Here is a 20,607-nt window from a genome sequence, read left to right as displayed (position 1 = left end):
AATTTATCCATTTTGTCCAGGTCATTCAGTTTGTTGGTGCATAGTTTTCATGACACTTTCTTACAATCTTTTATATTTCTTTGGTGCCAGTTGCTATTTCTCCTCTTTCACTTCTGATTTTATTTATTTGGGTCCTCTCTCTTTTTTCTTGATGAATCTGATTAAAGTTTGTCAATCTTGTTTATCTTTTCAAAGAACCAGCTCTTGGATTCATTGATCTTTTGTATCATTTTTTAAGATCCTAGTTTATTTCTGCTCTGATCTTTATTATTTCCTTCCTTCTACTTACTTTGGGCTTTGTTTTTTGCTCTAAGTTCTTTTAAGTGTGAAGTTAGATTGTTTATTTGAGCCTTTTCTTGTTTTGTGAGATGGGCTTCTAATGCTATGAATTCCCCTCTTAGAATTGCTTTCCCTGTGTCCCACAGATTTTGGATTGTTGTGCTCACATTTTTGTTTGTTTCAAGGATTCTTTTGATTTCTTCCTGATCTTGTTGTTGACTCATTCATTGTTTAATAACATGTTATTTAGCTTTCGTGTCTTTGCTTGTTTTTCAGTGTTCTTGTGGCTGATTTCTAGTTTCATAGCATTGTGGTCAGAGAAGATGCTTGATATGATTTCAGTCTTCTTAAATTTGTTGAAATTTGTTTGGTGTCCTAACATGTGATCTATCCTAGAAAACATTCCATATGAACTTGAAAAGTATGTATATTCTTCTGCTTTGGGGTGACATGCTCTGGATATATCAATTAAATCCATTTAATCTAATGTGCCATTTAAGGTTGCTGTCTCTTTGATGATTTTCTGTCTGGAAAATCTATCCATTGAAGTCAATGGGATGTTAAAATCCCCAACTATGACTGTATTTCTGTTGATCTCTCCCTTTATGTCCATCAAGATTTGCTTCACATATTGAGGTTGGGGCGTAAGTATTTATTAGGGCTATGTTCTCCTGTTGCAAGATTATTGCCTTTATCATTCTGCAGTGTCATCTTTGACTCTTACTATAGCCATGGTTTTAAAGTCTACTTTGTTGGATATAAGTACTGTTACCCCAGCTTTTTTTCCCTTTCCATTTGTAAGAAATATCCTTTTCCATCCCTGTACTTTTAGACTATTTGTATCTTTCAATCTGAGATGGGTCTCTTGGAGGCAGCATATATATGGGTTTTGTTTTCTTATCTGTTCAGCTACCCTGTGCCTTTCAGTTGGAGTGTTTAAGCCATTTACATTTAAGGTGATTATTGATAGATACATATTTAGTGCCATTTTATTGCTGGACTATATTCCTCTGTTTTTCTTCCTTTTCTCCTCCTCCTCCTCTTCCTCTTCTTCTTGCAAGCCTTTTAACATTTGTTGCAGTACTGGTTCAATGTTAATAAATTCCTTTCACTGTTTTTTGTCTAGGAAGTTCCTTATTTTTCCTTTGATTTTGAATGATAGCCTGGCTGGGTAAAGTAGCCTTAGTTGTATGTCCTTGCTTTTCATCACCTTGACTATTTCGCTCCACTCCTTTCTGATCTGAAATGTTTCTGTTGAGAAATCAGGTGCCAGTCTAATTGGTGTTCCCTTGTAGGTAACTATGTGCTTTTCTCTTGTGGCTGTTAGGATTCTCTCTTTGTCTTCATCCTTGTCATATTAATTATGATGTGCCTCACTATAGGCCTCTTTGGTCCAACTTGTTTGGGACTCTTTGAGCTTCCTGGACTTGTGTCTCTTTTTGCTTTACCAGATTAGGAAGTTTTCAGTCATTATTTTTTAAAATAGTTTCTCCATCCCTTTCTTGCTCTGTTCTCCTTCTGGTATTTCCATAATGTGGATGTTGTTATGCTTCATGTTGTCCAAAATGTTTCTTAAGCTGTTCCCATTTCTTTTACATTCTGTTTTCCTTTTGCTGCTCTGCCTGGATATGTTTTCATACTTTGTCTTCCAAAGTGCTACCTCGATCCTCCGCTTTACCTAACCTACTGTTTATTCCTTCCAGTGTATTATTTATTTCAGATATTTCATTCTTTATTTCTGACTGGTCCTTTTTTATGGTTTCTATGTCTTTTTTCTTGCTGTTGTATATCCTTATAATCATTATTCTAAACTCTTTATCTGATAAATTGCTTTCCTCCATTTCATCTAGTTCTTCTTTTGTTATTTTGGGTCTGTTTCTTTGTCTTCCCATTTTGAGTGCTTCTTTAGTTAACTACTAGTTAAACTAATTGACAATATAGCCTTAAGCTGTGATCAGTAGCCTGGCTTAAGCATCGCAGGGTAGGGCAGAGTAATTCCTGTAGGTGGGGCTATTTCTTCCCCTCAGGCTGATGCCACTTGGAGAGGAGTGCTCTGCCTGAGAAAGAGGGCTTCTGCTGTATGGGGAATGACTCAGCATAGGGATCCTGGTGGCTGTTCCTTCCATTCTCTCCCCAGAGCCACCAACCCCAGATTCTCCTCAAGTGTCTCTAGTCCACTCTGCCCTTCCTCTGCCAGAGCCCACGGTACGGGGCTGCAAATGAAATTTTGTGCTTTGGCCTTGTAAGAGGCTGTCTATATCTCTGGCTGTTTGTCCCCAGCAGACAGAAACCTTGCTGCTTTTCACAGATGGATGTTATCTGCGTTCTTTTTAGCTCTGGTGCCATAGGCCGGGGACCACAGCTTGGGGTTTAGACTCCACAGTTCTGAGGTAGAACCCCTGGCTGCTGAAATAGTCCCCTGTAACATTCAGCTGCCACCTGTGGGATCCCAGCCAGCCCTCTCATGCCTCTTCCACACTCCCTACCAGTCTCATTGTGGTGAAATGGTTTCTTCTGTGTGTCTATGGTTATAAGGCCTCTCTCCAGCCAGCTTTCAGTTAGTTATTCAGGATTATTTCTTTTCAATTTAGTTGTAATTCCAGATTGGTCCTGGGAGGAGGCTAGTGTGACTTCCATTTACTCCTCTGCTGTCTCGGATCTCTAATTTGCGTTTTCGTAATGACTGTGGTGTTGAGCACCATTTTGTATCTTATTGGCATTCTATATCTTCTTTGGAGAAAAAGCTATTCAAATCCTTTCCCCATTTTAAAATGTGTTTTATTTTTACTATTGAGTTGTAAGAATTATTTATCTATTCTAAATATTAGATACATCAAATAAATACTAGACCTTTATCTGATAAATAATTTGCAATGTTTTCTTTCATTCTGTGGATTGCCTTTCATTTGATGGTGTCCTTTGTCTTTAATTTTGATGAGGTCCAATTGACTTATTTCTTTTTTAGTTCATTCTTTTGGTGTCATATCCCACTCTCATGTCAGATTTTTATTCATCCAGTTTACTCTAGGAGGTCTAGTTCCACTAGCCCAATGTGTTACTCCAGGATGGAAGGAGATTAGGGTGGGAGGAGTTGGAGATAGAGATAGATCGAGATAGAAATAACATTGGTCTTACAGTCTTAAGATTGAGTCCAGCTCTTCTATCATGGGGATTAAATATTTAATCTTTCCACGGCTCAGTTTTCTAGCTGGAAAATGGGGTAATAACTATTCCTGTTTCATAAGTTATTGTGAAGTTTGAGTTAGTGAATTTGTGAAAAGAGTTTCTCATGTGCCTGGCACACAGTAGACAGCTAATAAATGTTATGTTGTCATTATTATTAAGAAGTTGTGAAGTCAAATCTGGGCTTAAATAACAATTACCTGATGGAACTAAAGTCATCACTCTGTTTCTAACTGTGCATTTCTGAAAGGTTGTTGAAGTTACTTAAACTAGAACTTTGCTTATGGTTATGTAGCCTTCAGGCACCATGAAAAAACCTGATAGGCACACGAAATAATTTTTTCTTTCTTTTTTATTTTAAATCCTCAAACAAGGATTTTATGTATGTATGTATGTATGTTTTTAGAGAGAGGAAAGGGGGAGAGAGAGAGAGAGAGAGAGACATCAATGTGAGACAGAAGCATCAATCAGTTGCCTTCTGTACATGCCGTGACTGGGGACCCAGCCTGCAACCTCTCTGGTGTACTGGACGATGCTTCAACCACTGAGCCACCTGGCCAGGGCAGGATTTTATTTCTTTTGAATTCAGGAATAAACAATGCTGTTGCTCTTTGGGATACAAAAATGAGCCCTAGTCCAAAAAAACTGTGGTGTTAGCCTAATTGAATGTTTCATTACAGTGTGTGCTTATTATTATTTATAATTAATTAAGGGCCATTTATATAATTACTTGGATGTTAAAAACTCCTTCCCTGTCACTTAGAAGTAAGACTGTAAGAAAGGTCTCTTGATATTTCAGTTAAATATTTACCATGCTTTACAGCATTTTCTCGGAACTTTCACATTAATGACCCAATCATTTTGTGTTCACAGACACAGAGTAGTTTAGGGCCACAGTGAAGCAAATAGTTTCATGATTATAAACTTAGATAGTGGTGAAAGTTCAAAGTCATATCATCTGTTAAGCCTGCTACTGCATGGCAGGTGGACTGATAAACAAGGCACCTTCCAATAGAGATAAGCTTATTAATACTTAATAGGAAGAGGCCTTGAAAAACAAACTTTTGTTTAAACAACTCAATCTGAAATTTTGCCACTTTATTCATCATCAAAAGTTAAACTATTGGTTAATAATTTGCATAGTTATATTTCCCAGTGTGGACAATTTAGCAAATATGAAAAACCTTTTTGAAAAATAATATACAATAATCTTATGCTGTGAAACATTTACTTTAAGCTAAGCAGTTTTCTATTTTCATTATTTGTATTTTAATTTGCAATTCCTCTCCCCTCGCCCTCCAGAAAACCACTTAGGGATCACAACACCTTAGGGAAATACAAAATGAATAATTCTTTTTTCCACTATAAATGTAGTGATTCAATAGGTGACCTAGAAGCAAGATGTTGTCACTAATGGGAGAATGACAGTGGGATAAAATGAAAAAAAAATCATTATGCAGGTTGATACAGCAATTTGTGAGATGCCAGCCTGAGTTAGAAGTCAGCCAAAAGTGTTTTAAGTAACAGTTGCAAAGTGCTTATACTTGCAGTAGTTTTTTAACCACTTCCCATGGCCTCTATGATATAGTCATCTTGCACATGACAATATTGATGTGCCAAAAAGATATGTGTGTGCAGGATAAGTTTCGTTTCCATATTTTCCAAAAATCAGTCATTTTGGACATAACCTTTCATACCATAATAACAATTTCTTGTATAGATTTGTTAACTGCTAGTAAATTATACCATTTCCTGATAAGATATACTGATGATAACATTTAGAAAATTGGTCTTGGTTAAAAAATGTATCTTTAAGTTAACAACAGTAAGTGGAGCAGGTTCAATTTTATAGGGCCTGAAGCTTATATGATATGGGAGACTTCTTTAAGAAAGGCAATACAGAATTAGGTGCAAACAATGAATATTGGCTAAAAAGAGGTCCCTTCAAATGATAGGCCCTGATGTTTCAGCTTTATTAGCTTTGTGGTCAATTTACCACTTCACTAAGCAACTAAAGTACATTTTTAAAAAATACCATAAGAGAGCCCTGGCTGGCGTAGCTCAGTGGATTGAGCGTGGGCTGCGAACCAAAGTGTCGCAGGATCGATTCCCAGTCAGGGTACATGGCTGGGTTGCAGGCCATGACCCCCAGCAACCGCACATTGATGTTTCTCTCTCTCTTTCTCCTTCCCTTCCCTCTCTAAAAATAAATAAACAAAATCTTTAAAAAATTACCATAAGAATAAAATACTACCTGAAAATAATTCTTCATTTTTTCTCCCATAAGGAGCTTGTAATCGAAGGCTTTATGTGTATTCCCTCATTTGATTTTTTTCCTCCTTTTTATTTCTCCATTGTCTGGAAAATTCCTGTTCACAGTAGATTGCTCCATTCTGTGAGGTGAGGAGAGGGTGACAGCCATTGGCTCCAGGTCACAGAAGCTGTTACGGTCAAGCCTGGGTGCTTTCCACTACACTTTCAGTATATATATTTGGAGAAATAATATTTTGAGTCAGATATGAACAAGCCTCTCCTCTCAGTCTCTTTATTCTTATTTTGCCAGAGAAGAAACAAAGGTTGGAGAAATTTACAACAAAGACAAAGCACAAAGTCCCAAATTCCTAAGTACAGAACATTGTTCAACCGTGTACACCAGTAGCACTATTGGAAAAATGTTTCGTTTTGATGTGAAACAGAACTTGACCATTTGAACCTATCTTTTTATCTAGAGATCATCACATTTCTTTTTTCAGAAGAGCTGTAGTTTTGAGAAAGCTGCTTAGCTCAGTACCAGTGAGATTTCCCCCCACCTTATTTTCGTGTTTCTTTAAGGTCATCACAATATAGACTTTAGCCATATGGGAGGAGGTGGAATAGTTGGACAGCCTTTTGGCTCTTTAGGTTTGGATTGTAAAGTCCTCCTGTCTCTGCATGTATTCAAATATGTAAGAGGGATTTTATTAGCTTCATATTCTTACCCTACCCCCATGTTTAGCTCTCACTAAGACATTTATAAGTTATAAAAGAATGTATGTGAATATTTAAACAAACAGGAAAAAAAAGGTTAGAGTCTAACACAGTGTTATGTGGATTCTGACTGCCAACTGTGTTTCTGTGGTAAAACTTCACCTACCTTGTGGCTGTACTGGTAGTTAGCAATCCCTGACTGAGTGCTCCTACTTGCCAGCCACCATGGATTATCCATATTTGCCCCACCTTACAAATGAGAAAACTTGGGTTTAGAAAGATTCAATAACTGGACAAAGGTGACACAATAAGGGTTGGAGCTGTGATTCAAGTACAGGTGTGAGAACTCTAAGACCACACTGCCCAGTCACCATACACCACCTTTCAGATTACAAATATGGGGCAGTTTTGGTATCACCCACAGCATCTGTGGTGGCCAGCCTCTGAAGTGGTTCCAAAGGACCCCCTTTCTTGGTATTCCCACCCTTGTGTTGTTCCCTTCCACAACGGACACTCGGGGCTGACCTGTGAAACTAACAGGCTACTGTAAAAATGTACCATACTGTTCACTAAGTATTATTTGAGGGAAATATGATCTCAGGCAGAGAGAAAACAAGCCTAGAGTCATGATGATATGAAAGTTTGTGGCATGTGTGAAGGATTATTTATGAAATTAAAAATTGAGAGGACTTCCAGTCAAGATGGCAGTACAGGTAAGCACAGTTTACCTCCTTGCACAACCACATTAAAATTACAACTGAACTAAAGAACAGCCATCATTCAGAAATTGAGCTGAATGGAAGTACTACAACTACAGAATTAAAGAGGAAACCACATCGAGATGAAAGGAGTGGGGAGACACAGAACGAGCTGGTCCCACACTCACATGTGGTAGATAAAAATCAGGAGGAATACCTCAGGAGTGAGGGGTCCCAGCACCACATTAGATCCCCAGCCCAGGATTCCAGGGCCAGGAAGAGAAGTCCCTATAACCTCTGGCTGTAAGAACCAGCAGGGATTAAAGCTGTGGAAGACAGAAACTGCTGGAATTCCAGGCAGTCCGTCTTAAAAGGACCACACAAAAACATACTAGGTCTCACTCCTTCCGAGCTCCAGCATGGGGGCAGCAGATTGAAAGGCATCAGAGACATACAGGGAGAAACTGAATTGTCTGGCATCAGGGTGAGAGATGGGGCACAGCTTTCTCCTAGACAGGAGTGGCAGCCAGGCCAATGTTCCTTTTCTGAGACCTCCTGCTACAAAGCCATGGAGCCAGCAGGTGGGTGCCATATCTGAGACTCCATCATCCTGGCTCACATTGTTTGCCCCACCCTGGTGATTCCCTGAGGCCCTGCCCCACCCAACTTTTGGGTCCACCCCAGCTGTTTCCAGTGGCTTTTCTGTACAAATGGCTTCTCTTGGCTCACACTTCAGATTTTCCTAAATTCTCCCAAATAAGCAGCATCTGGCATCAGTAAGCCCCACACCTCTTTCTAAGTTGCCCCAAGCCCAGCACTAGCAGCAGCCAGCCTAGGTTCACAGTTCTGCCTCATCTGGGCACCTCCAAGCCTAGCACAAGCAGCAGCCATCTGCAGATTGCTTGATAGCTTATGCTGTGACCCCAGACACAGCACAGTAGGTGGCTGACCTTGGATGTGCCAATAGTAGTCAAGGCTCAACTACAACAGGAAGGTGTACACAGCTCACACAGTGGGTGCATGGGTAATAGGGGAGGCTGGGCCATTGGACCCTACAGGACACCTACTAATGTATATTAGTCCACCCTACCAAGCCTGGGAAACATAGCAGCTCTACCTAATACATAGAAACAAACACAGGGAGGCTGCAAAATTGTGAAGATAAAGAAACATGGCCCAAATAAAAGAACACAATAAAACTCCAGAAAAAGAATGAAACAAAATGGAGAAAAGTAACCTACTAGATATAGAGTTCATAACACTGGTTATAAGGATGCTCAAAGAACTTAATGAGGACCCTAATATCATAAAAAAAAAATCCAGTCAGAAACAAAGAATAAACTAAAATAAAGAACAATTTGTAGGGAATCAACAGTAGGGTGGATGAAACCAAGAATCAAATCAGCAATTTGGAATGCAAGGAAACAAAAAACAACCAATAAGAACAAGAAAATAAAAAGGATCTGAGAAAATGAGGGTAGTTTAAGGAGCTTCTGGGACAACTTCAAGTATGGCAATACTATCATCATGGGAATGCTAGACGAGAGGAGAAAGAGCAAGAAATTAGAAACCTATTTGAAAAAATAATGACAAAAAATTTCCCTAACTTGGTGAAGAAAATAGACACACAAGTCCAAGAAGTACAGAGAGTCCCAAACGAGATGAAGTCAAAGAAGCTCACACTGAGACACGTTAAAATTAAAACATCAAAGTTTAAGGTAAAGTGAGAATCTGGAAAACAGCAAGAGAAAAGCAATTAGTTACCTTCAAGGGAGCCCTGATAAGACTGTTTGCTGATTTCTCAAAAGAAACTCTGTAGACTAGAAGGGATTGGCAAGAAATAGTCAAAGTGATGAGAAGCAAGGACCTACAACCAAGATTGTTTTACCCAACAAAGATATCACTTACAATGGAAGGACAAAGGGGGGGGGGAAGGGACAAAAATTGGAACAACCGTAATAGTATAAACAATAAAAGAATTATTTTAAAAAAGGATTGAAGGATAAAGAGCTTCCCAGACAAGAAAAAGCCAAAGGAGTTCATCATCACTTATATGAAATGTTACAGGGTCTTCTTTAAGAAGATAAAAATATGAACAATAAATGACATAATACAAGTGATTCTAAGAAACAAAATAAGCAAACAAGAACAGAAACAGAATCATAGATACAGAGAACATTTTGATGGTTGCCAGATGGGCAGGGGTTGGGGGATAGAAAAAAATAGGAAGGGGTAAAGAAGTAAAAATAGGTAGTTACAGAATAGTCATGGGATGTAAGTACAGCACAAGAAATAGAGTAGCCAAAGAAAATATATGAATTCATGACCCATGGGAACGGTCAATGGTGTGGGGATTGCCTGAGGGAGCAGTGGGAGGCTGGGTGGAGGGGGGCAAAGGAGGAAAAACTGGGTCAGTTGTAATATCATAAACAATAAAATATAATTTAAAAATCAATGCTCTATTAAATTAAATTCTTACTTCTTTAATATCTAGTTTAATTCAATTTTACAGTAATTAAGTTTATTTTAAAACTTAATTTGATGTGAAATTAAGTTAAAATTAAGTTTATGCTTAAATTTATGGAAACAGAAATTTCAGCCTACATGGCTCCTTATAGTCTTTCCTCCTCCCTCTCTTTTCCTAAGGGCAAGTATAGAGCACGTGAGACCACAGCAAGGCAATTATCAGTTGAGATCTCATAATAAAACACTGTGGAACAGGGAAAAGGTCCTGGATTATGAGTCAGAAGGTCTGAGTTGTCATCTGAATTTGCCACTAACTGTTGTCCCTGCCTCAGGCAAATTTCTCACTTGTGCGCCCTGACCATTCTGCTGAGCTTCAGCCTTCCTGGGGTGAGATCAGCAGAACCCCAGCAGGGCTGGCCTTGCTTTTCAACTCAGGGGAGCTCTTTATTTATCCATCACCCACCAGCACTTATTCCCCCATCTAACATTTATCGACGTGCACTTTGTGCCAGGAATGGTACTGAGTGATGTGTTGGAAACAACAGGCAGCAGAGTGAAGAAAGAGAAATCTAAGATGTGTGATTCAGTGTGTGATAAATGCTATGGTGGAGGTAAGGGTATAATGTGAGCCCAGAGACAGGGAGATGGGTGTCACGGTACGCTTTCTTAAGGCAGTGATACCTGGTTGAGTTTTCAAGGGCAGCTCAGAATTTACTTGGCCAGAGCATTGTAGGCAAGAGGGTACAAAGCCTGGAACTATGTGCATGGCTGGCATGTGAGGAGCCAACCAGGTCACAAGGGCCCTCTGAGTTCAGAGTCCAAGGGATAACTCTGTGAGATAAGTGGACACACGTCTACAGCTTCACCGGTCCTACTTCCAGGCTTCTTTCCCCTGTGGCAGGAGCGTGTTTGGAGTAAGGCTTGTTCATGGCACATTGTTCTGCCCCTGTGGGCTTATTGGAGGGAGTACAATAGAAGGTTTCTTTTTCTCCAATATCATCCTGGCAGCTATTAGTTTTCACATTAGGCAAAGTTTATTTTGTTCCATGAAGTATTTGAAAAGTGTAGTTTATTTCTAGATCTAAGTATTGCAGCATAAATATAAATAGGAAGCATGCTGTGGGAAATTATAGTTTGAAGAGTTAGGCTAATCACTTAATCTTTAAAGTGCATGCACACTGTCTGCCTTCTATAGCAGCCTGGGTGTGTGTCTGTCACCAACAGAGACTGGAGCCCGTGGAAGCAGGAGCTCGGTCTTCAGCCACTTATTTACTCCACATGTGGCTCTGCTCCACTGCCTTATAATAACCACAGCGAGCAGTAGAGCATTTGCTGTGTGCCAAGCACTTTACATGTTACCTCATTTAATACTTTCCACAACTCAATGATTATCTCCGTTTTGCAGCTGAGGAAAGTGAGACACAGAGCGATCCCAGAGCTGGTAAGCGATGAAACCAGATGTATACAGCAGACAGTCTTCCCTATACTTAGCATCCTTATACAGAGATTCTAAAAAGTATTCTATAAATGTTGGTTAAATGAAATTACCCATCATATTTGTTTTTTAATTTATTGATTTTAGAGAGGGAGAGGGAAGATGGAAGAGAGGAGTGAGAGAGAGAAACACTGATTTGTTGTTCCACTTATTTGTGCATTCTTTGGTTAATTCTTTCTTGTATGTGTCCCTGACTGGGGATCAGTTATCCCACAACCTTGGTGTGTCAGGACGATGCTCTCACCAGCTGAGCCTCCTTGCCAGGGTCCCCATCACATACCATTTCTCAAATGCACATAGGGCAAGTGCCCTTGCCTCTTTCCAGATAAATTTAAATGAAACCCGCAAAATCACATAATGAGCCAGTATAAAATTGAGCATCCCAGGGAGGTCTCTTTAACCTTGCTCTTTCAAACAGAGTAGCATAACTACTTCTGAAACCCTTGTCTCTCCCCTCTGCAGTTGTAAAAGTCACCCTGGGTGGGATGAAGAAACTGAATTAAATGACCTTTGAAGATAGATTTGAGTTTTGGAAATAGCCCAAATAATTTGAAGCCAAGCCCGGTGAATAAATTGGTCAATGGAGTTGAATGCTATTTTGGTCATTTCTCTGGCTGTGCATTCACTACTCACACTAAATTTTGTCTTAATTTTGTCCTACAGCAACAATAGGAAACTTATTTTCCTATTCTGTTGCTTGCTTTTCTTGTCTGAACAGTGCAGAGAATAACCTCTGTAATCCATCTACCATAGCAAAAAGCCACCAAGGTGTATAAGGTCATGTCTGTGAAAAGTTCCCATGAGTAAGCCAGTATGCAAATAGAAGAGACTATTATTATTATTACTGCTGAGTTATATAGAAACCCTCATTCATCACATGTGTACTTCTTGGCAGGGGTTCCCAATTTGCCCTCATGTAGCTCCTCATAGTTACAACTCCTACAGCTTTCCATTCAGTTACACTTGCCTGGTTTTGTGTGTGTGTGTGAGAGAGAGAGAGAGAGAGAGAGAGAGAGAGAGAGAGAATATGATTTCATGTAAATGAAGTTGATTTTTTTAATCTGTTACTTTAAACAGCTTTTGATCTCATCCAAAATAGATTTCCATGAGGTTTTAAAATTTCATTTAGAAAAGCAGTCAAAGATAAAAGCATAGGTTATTAAATTTTGTTTTTAAAAACCAATTTTATATGTTTTGAAAAATATGAAGTGAACACTGATTAAAAACATTTTTGTAAAATTAGTTTTTCCAAAAGTATATTTCCAAAATTGCCAGAAACGAGGGACTGATACCAGGCAGTCGTTCACAGGCCGGCAGAGTCACCTGCCCCTCAGCAGCTCTGCGGGCCCCTGGCCTCCGCCAGGCCCTGCAGGCACCAAGGGCGCAGACCTGCTGGGGAGCACAGGCATGGAGGCAGTTAGCACTGGGGGCCCATCCAGGTTTTGTGGGCCTGAAGCTTGTGAGACTTCAGGCTCTTCTCTGAGAAAAATTATGAATAAAAATTTAGGTACAAAAGTGAACATTTCTTTAGAATGAAGAAAGAGATCAAAGCTGACAAATGCCATAAACACCTCCAAGTCCAGAAGTGTAATGCAACTTTCTCATGACCTGACTGCCTGATGTGCTCTATGATATTTTGTTATAATTTTTAGCTGGTACTAATTGATCTCCTTATATGGCAATAATTTGCAATATTGCCAATTAAGTGAAAAAAGATAATTAGTCTTTTCTCTAGAAAATAGCTTATTTTTTATTGATAAGGTAGATATTTTCTTTCAGACTTAAACCTGTTCTCGCTAATGTAATGCTGAGATGTGATTTATGTGTGACACACACAGGCAATGGCTGTTTGTAGTACTCCTTGGGTTTGTGTCCCATCCACACAGGAATTCTGATAAATTGTGCAATTTTAGCATAAAAATCTTAGTTGTAACTATAATTATGTCAGCCCCATTTTTGGGTATATAGTCCTAACAGGACTTGACTTGCATTAATGAGAATGGAGTGCACTTGGTGTACATGTCTGATGATTGGAAGAATTTGAGGAGACTGGCCCCACACCTTTTGAATCCAGCCCCACACCTTTCCAGTCTTGCTTCTCTTCCATTCCCCACATGCTGCTGAAGCATGGCACCTGTGGGACACGTTCACATCATGAACCATCTGTACTTCCATGTCAGCAAGCCGGGTAAATTGGCTTAGTGGATGCTGAGAGTATCCCTGGAAGCCAGGGTGCCTGGCAGTAACTTATGTGCACATAGAAACGATCGTAAATCACATAAATATCTTTCACTAATCCCCAACTCACTGTATCTCCAAACAAGCCCCATCAGCTCAGAATGTCAAAAATGCCCTCGGCTACTGGACTGGGTGGAAAGTGTGAAGGAGGGATCCCGGAGTGCAGAGAGGTAGCAATCATAACTGCAGTTAAAGTACCATCTGAAAAGTTGTGGAAATGTATGGCTATGTGAACAACTTGCCAGGGACTTGGCAGGGCCTTGTAAGGGGGCTTTATAAGTGAGGGTAGAAGCTTAAACTTCATTGGTTTTTATAATAAATATGCCCCTGATGGCAGTGCATTTGGATAAGTGGCTCGGATGCAATAATGGGCCAAACAAGTAAGAAAGGGCTGCTAGTTCTGAGGGGTGAAAGAAGGAGGCCACAGGGAAGTTAGCCAAACCCTTCAGGAGGTATGTCTTGAAAGACAAACAGAAATTTTTCAGGCAGTCAAGGTGGGCTTCCAGTATGTTCAAAAGCCCAATGACAGGATACAGCATATATATGGAGAGAATATGGAGCGTCTTGTATAAGGGGAGTGTCTGGTGAAACTGGGGAAAGGGACTGTAGGTCTCTTTTTTCCTGACAATGATAGCTGCTGGGAAGTTCTTTTCTCTCCTGCTGGGAAAATTCTAACTCTCCTATCAAAGAGGCCTGCTCCTCTGTACTTTATATCCTCATCATAAAATCTACAGCCCCATTTCACTACATCCTGATGCACTTCATTCTGTCTGCCTGCTGACAGCCGCCCTCACTCTCCACTCCGAGGTTCTGCAGAGATCACAGTCCTGCCACCCTGACCTAGGCCCCTCAGAATAGATTTACCCTAGCTGCTGAAATACTCACTACACACTCAGGACTAATACCACCATATATCTTCTTAAGACAGTCCTGCTTTTTTTGACAGCTCCCTCCTCATCCCTGCTCCTGGAGAAGGAAGCTCATTTCCCAGAATTCAGCTGCCCTCTGGCTTCTAAACATCACCCTTATCTCTATAGCACCAGTGGACAGGAGCTGAGGCCATGGCGCTACAGCCACGTGTTCTTGGTCTCCAGGTGCTGCTGTACCTGAATAGTGCTGCTGCCCTTTCCCTCACAGCAGGAGAAGTGGGCTTGGCTAAGAGAAAAGGAGGAAAAGTGGGTTTGGGAGGGGAGAATGGCAGGGAAGAAGAGCAAACATTTCCTCTCTCACTCACTGGTGGCAGCTGGAAGAGGAGAGGAGTAGAAGCAGACTCACTGGAGCCACTAAGTGGAGACATGACTATGACTAGGAGGCTTCTTAGAACTGCCAAGGTCGTTGTTGACTACAGCCTGGCGTGGTTCCCAAAGCAGAGCACAGAAGGAGTCTGAGCAGGCCTGGGCTGGTCCCACCCTGCTCTCTTATTCCAGCTTAGGGCTGCCTCACTTTTGGCTTCTTTGGTTGCTATTTTGGACCTTGTTTGTGCCCCCCAAAGCCCATAATTCTCCATTCTTCACATTAGCATAACCAGGAAATTTTCACCTTTGCCTAAAATTGAAATCAACTGATACCCTCAAATGAAATGTTTTGGGAAAACAAAACTATTAAAAGCAATAGGTCTAATGGCTAATTTGTGCAATAGTTTTCAAAAAATCAGCTAGGTAATTCAATAAAAATTCCTGATTTTTGTTTGCTGACTAATTTAGGAAACCATTAATTCTCCAGAGCCTTTTTCAGTCTGCTAATAAAACTTACGGCAATTCATGGTTTTCAGGACTGCCTGATGTTTTCTGTACTTTGGGAATTGATGATTTCTTATGAATTTTGAATGAGGAGGTACTGTGCTCATTATGAATGTCAAAGGTTTTCTTTCTTTTTGTTTTTTTAAAGGTTTCTATAGATCACAGGTTCTTTTTTCATTGAACTTATTGAGGTGATATTGGCTAATAAAATTACAAAGGTTTCAGGTGTACAACTCTATCATACATCATCCACAGATTGTAGTGTGTGTTCACCACCCCAAGTCACATTCTGTCACCATTTATCCCCCTTTACCCTCTTCTACCCACCTCCCCGCTCAAATGGCAAAGATTTTCAAGTGAGGATCATTTCAGAGGGGCCAGGAAGGCACTCAATAGTTTTAACAATTTCTTATAAAACCTCAGTTTGAAGAGAACTGTTTTTAACCTGAGAAAGGTTGATAAAATCTAAAATGTTAAAAGCATTCCCTTAAAACCTAAGAACAAAACAAAACAAGAATGCCTGGAATTACTATTTATACTCAGCATTATAATGGAGTTCCTTGCTAGTGTAATAAAATAAAAAAGATTTAAAGGGAGTAAAGATCAGAAAAATAAAACAAATTTTTTATTATTTCAAATAAGATGGTCTTACAAAGAAAACTTCATCTACTCTATAAATTAATTATTAAATTAATAAGATGATTTAGCAAGGATGTTGAATATAAGATCAATTTAGAAATTTAATTATAGTCACTACAATATCAACAAAATATAATGCAATTTAAAATATATTTCCAGTAGTAACAAAGGTTTGAAGTACCTATAATAAATCGAATAAATGATGTATAAGATTTTTGTGTAGAATATTTTAAAGCTTTATTGAATGACATTAAAGAAGACCTAATTAAATGAAAGGTATAGCATGTGCATGAATAAGTAGATTTAGTACCATAAAGTGTTAAATTTCCTCAAATTGAGTGACAGAGTCAATGACATGTCAATTAAAAATAGTCTTATTCCATAAGTTGATTCTAAAATTTAAATGGAAAAGCAAAGGTCAAGAGTAGCCAGTCACTTCTGAATTAGGTAAGGAGTCTCATCAGATAACAACACTTTTCTTATAAAGTGATAGTCATGAAGACAGGGAGGTGTGACAGAGCCAGCGTTGCAGATCAATGGGGACAGGAAAGACGATTCAATAAGTTAATGTGGGACAATTTCTTATCCATATAAAAACTAAAGTGATGCCCCCTAATTCCCAAACTATATTCCAAATCCTTTACAGGATCCTAGTTTGAAAGGGAAACAACAGTTTTAGAAGAAGGACATCAGAGCATTCTTATGACGTCAGGGTAGGAAAGGATTTCTTAAACAAGTCACAGAAATTATAAGTCACTAAGAACACAATTAATGAACTGATAAGTTAAAAATAAAAACTCAGACATGATAGAGAACACGAACAAACAAATCATATGCTGGAATAAATATTTGCAACACATAACTAACAAAAGGTCAGGCTCTGGAGTATTTTAAAAACTACCAAAAAATAAGAAAAAGATAGTAATCTCTCTCCTTGCTCTCCTGTCCCAAAAGGTCCTCAGCCCATAAGCAGGTGTTTTATAAAAAAGGAAGTGGAAATGACCAATAAACACACTGAAAAGATGGTTCTTCTATAATAATAAGGGAAATGCACAACAAAACCACATCGAGATGCCACTTCACACCCTTCAGAATGGAAAAAATTAAAAAGTTGACAATGCCATTGTTGTTGAAGCAGGGGAGCCACTGCTGGTAGCAGTAGCATAAATGGCCCGGAATGTTGGAACACAATTTGACATAATGAGTAAAGTTAGTCATGTGCATTATCTGTGACTCAGCAATTCCTCTCCTAGGTGCATACCTTACAGACACAGGCAAGATGCAGAAATGCTTGAAGAGTAAAAAACTGGAAATAACCCAGAGGGTGGCCATAATGCCCTTCTAAAGGGAGCACCACATGTGATATTATTCTCTTACTCCAAACCCTAGAAGCTTCCCGTGGCAACTGGCATAGAACTCTAAACACCTCCAACTTCCGCTCATCTCTACAATTCTACTGGGCGCCACTCTCCCCAGGTTCCGGAAGACACAAGATCTTCCCTGCTCAGAGCAACATGCGCCTTCCTGAGCATTACATGGTCAGCTCTTTTTTCATCCTGTAAGTTGGCCTGAATACCACTTCCTTAAGAGGCCCTTACTTGTCACCCCAACTACATTAGTCGTCTCCATCTCACTCTCTCTTAGCACTGTATGTGTTTCCTACAATAACATGCATTCATGCTGGAATTATATTAATATATATGTATGCATGTATGCATAAATTGTTTCGCCTCTATTCCAAGTGAATAACCTTCATGAGGGCGGGGGCTAGGTCTTGCTTACTCATGATTGTGTCTCCTGTGCCTTCCACAGAGCCTGGCATGTAATAGTCACTCATAAACTTTGTAGAATTGAATGATGGATAAAAAGTACTGCAAAAATTACATCTGTTGTTAATCTGAGAGTAGATGTTATTAGCTCTTTTTCCTGAAAAGGACAATGGGATACAAAAACTGCCACAAAAATTCTTAATATTTATTTAGAAGGTGAAGAGAAACGTTCACCTGTTCTTATTTTTGAGCTGAAATAATTAACCAACATGTGCCTGAATGCTTCTACAAAGTATTTTCAATAAGTGTATACACAATATATTACATAGATCTTTCAACTAAACTAAAAGTCCTCTAATGCCCAAAATGTTTGGAGATATGTGTAATGTTTTTAGGTTGGTTCCAATACACATTAAAACAACACATATACATTTTAATATAGAGCTTTTATGTTGAATATTTAAATATGCTGGTGAAATAGGCCTGGGCTGTTTTTGAAAGAGGCTTGAATTAGGTGGACGATGGTTTTTATTTTATTTTGATTCTATTTATTTATCTATACTTTTTAAATCATATGTGTTATGTTTATTTATGCTAAGTGAAATAAGTCAGAGAAAGAATACCATATGATTTCACTTACATGTGGAATCTAAAAAATAAAATAAATGAACGAACAAAACAGAGACAAACTCACAGATACAGAGAACATTTTGATGGTTGCCAGATGGAGGGGGAGTTAGGAGGATGGATGAAAAAGGTGAAGGGATTCAGAAGTACAGATTGGTAGTCACCAAATAGTCATGGGGATGTAAAGTACAATACAGGAAATATACTCAATAATATTGTGATAACTATATATGGTACCAGATGGGCACTAGACTTATTGGGGTGATCACTTTGTGAGTTATATAAATGTCTAGTCACTGACTTGTACATCTGAATCTAATATAATATTATATGTCAATAGTACCTGAAAGATAAAAATGATTATGAATGGCAAACAATATATTTGGTGTAATTACTAATTAGTTTATGCACTTTAATTTAATTTAATTTAATTTCTTCTGGTTAACTCTTGACCTCCAAAAAGAATTTACACTAAAATCTACAAAAGATATGGATTAAACAGACAAAATGATTTGAGAAATACTAGAATTTCAGCAAAATATAAAAATGATGCAAGCTAAGCATATTCATTTTAATGATGGATAGAAAAACTAAGCTAACTTTAAAATAGGTATTCGATAACATTTTGCATAAATTCAGACTCATGGTCTCTAAAACTTCTTTTTAAAATTATTTAATTTGTATTCATAACCTGCATTTTGATGTGTGAATATCATTATATAAAATGGGATTTCTTTGTTTTGTATTTAAATTTTAAACATTATAATTTTGAGCACCTTTTTGTGTGAGTGATTTTAAATGATTAAAAGATAGGACAGATGATCACTTTCTGGATATGGTGCAATGTGAAATTGAACTTGAGGCGTGGAGGTAGGCCATCCCTCCCCTTCACTCGAGAAATTTTTTTGAAAGGCACATTCACGTTCACGTCCAAGTTGGCTGAGAAACTTCTGTAATTGATTTTCACTTGCACTTGATGTCTACCTTTTATAAGTTCTAGGTGAGTCTTACGAGACAAAATGAATACAGAGCCAATCAACAAATTTTCACTTAACCTATGTAATGATCAGAGTGGTGTTGCTATAGGCATTAACACTTAAGCTAAAAAGGGAATGTTCTGAACCTGGGCACAGCCACTGTAAATCACTGAATGGTAAACAATTGAGCCAGAGCATGGTTAGCACTATTTTAATATTTAATGTAGCAAACCAAAAAGTGCAAATATTTTAATATTTTAATAATGAATACAGGTAATTTTGATACTGAAGTAAGGTTTTTGATTCAATTATGGCTTCAGTTCCTATGAACCTGAGAGTGAGTCAGGAACTGAGGAACTGTATGACTGATTGGTTATCTAGCGCTAAAAAGTCCTAAAAAAGGCATTAAATTATTTTCCCTTAACAGTGGTAAAGTTCTATTTGCTCAGGTCACACATCCTTTGCTATGTAGCCTGTCATCCACTGGCCCAGACGCCAAGGCTGCGTCTTTTCGTTCCGATGGGCACATTGCTATGTCAGGGAAAGAGGAAGGAGCTCCTTAAGGATCACCTGCCAGGTGGCAGAAGCCACCGCAGCACAGACCAGAGGTACCCACCTGAGAAATACTGAGCCAGGGCTGGGGCTGTCGGTGGAGCTGTGCGGGGCCTCGGCGCAGGCCTTGCTGGGGCTGCTAGGAACCTCAAACTGGAACACCACATCACTGGAAGACGGCCTTTTCTTCACCATTGCGCTCGTGTAGGATGCCAGGTCGAACAATGAACTCAAAGGCTCATTTCTGAATCTCCCCAATAAGGCGAAAATCTACTTTTTAGCTTTGCTCAGTTCCTGCATTGCAGGAAGCTCTTTCTTCACATGGCTCCTAATCTAGCTGAGGCTTTTTTTTTTTTTGAAGTTAGTTAATGAGTAACATGAAAGTATGTCACAGGGTGGTTTTCATCCTACCCACGTTTGCTTTGAAGGAAAAATAAACGTGTTTGGGAAATTCAGCTTTCAGTTCACTAACAGGACATCACACAACTCTGTGGATGTAGACAGAAAAGTCTATGGAAAAGTAAAGGCTTAAAACAAGGAGGTGCAGGAGGGGAGGGATGGGTGGAAGTGGAAGAGGGTATGGGGGAGTAAATGGTAATGGAAAAATACACAATAAAAATATATAGCACAAAACAAAACAAAACAACAAAAAAAGCAAAAACCAATGAGGTGCAGAAAATGGCAGTAGCTGAACATTAAAAGCACAGGTACTTTTTCTAATTCCCTGGGCTGGACCAGCAGGGTGAAGAATGTGGATGTGTTTATGCCTTCTCACGTGTGAGGAATAACCAGCCCTCCCCAGGGGGTGTGTTTGGCAAGATGCACAGGAGCTTTAAGGTTGTGTGGCTTGGTCCTGGGGACCTGAAGAGTTTGGAGGTTCTTATTGAAGTAATATGGATAAATTCAAGGGACCCTGAATGTTGTGTATTTTGCTGCATTATAGGAGGCTGTGACCTGTTTCAAAACAACTAAGGCAAA

At 39.1% G+C, this 20,607-nt stretch overlaps 1 protein-coding gene across 4 annotated transcripts in view; it reads right to left on the bottom strand.

The window, feature by feature from the left end:
* Positions 1-20,607, bottom strand: part of GRAMD2B (GRAM domain containing 2B) — a 122,642-nt gene that overhangs the window by 87,918 nt on the left and 14,117 nt on the right. The window contains exon 1 of one of the 4 annotated variants that reach the window (XM_045838024.1): positions 19,694-19,960. The exons of the other annotated variants lie outside the window; for them this stretch is intronic. Coding sequence (XP_045693980.1) covers positions 19,694-19,824 — 131 coding nt within the window. The 5' untranslated portion in view covers positions 19,825-19,960. Of the gene's footprint in view, positions 1-19,693; positions 19,961-20,607 lie in introns of those variants that run through there. 4 annotated transcript variants of the gene reach the window in all.

The sequence above is a fragment of the Phyllostomus hastatus genome, unplaced genomic scaffold, assembly GCF_019186645.2.
Source record: "Phyllostomus hastatus isolate PE091 unplaced genomic scaffold, TTU_PhHast_1.1 phas_contig_254, whole genome shotgun sequence".
NCBI lineage: Eukaryota > Metazoa > Chordata > Mammalia > Chiroptera > Phyllostomidae > Phyllostomus > Phyllostomus hastatus.
The sequence above is the reverse complement of the archived record's forward strand: the minus strand, read 5'-3'. Positions and strand labels throughout refer to the sequence as shown.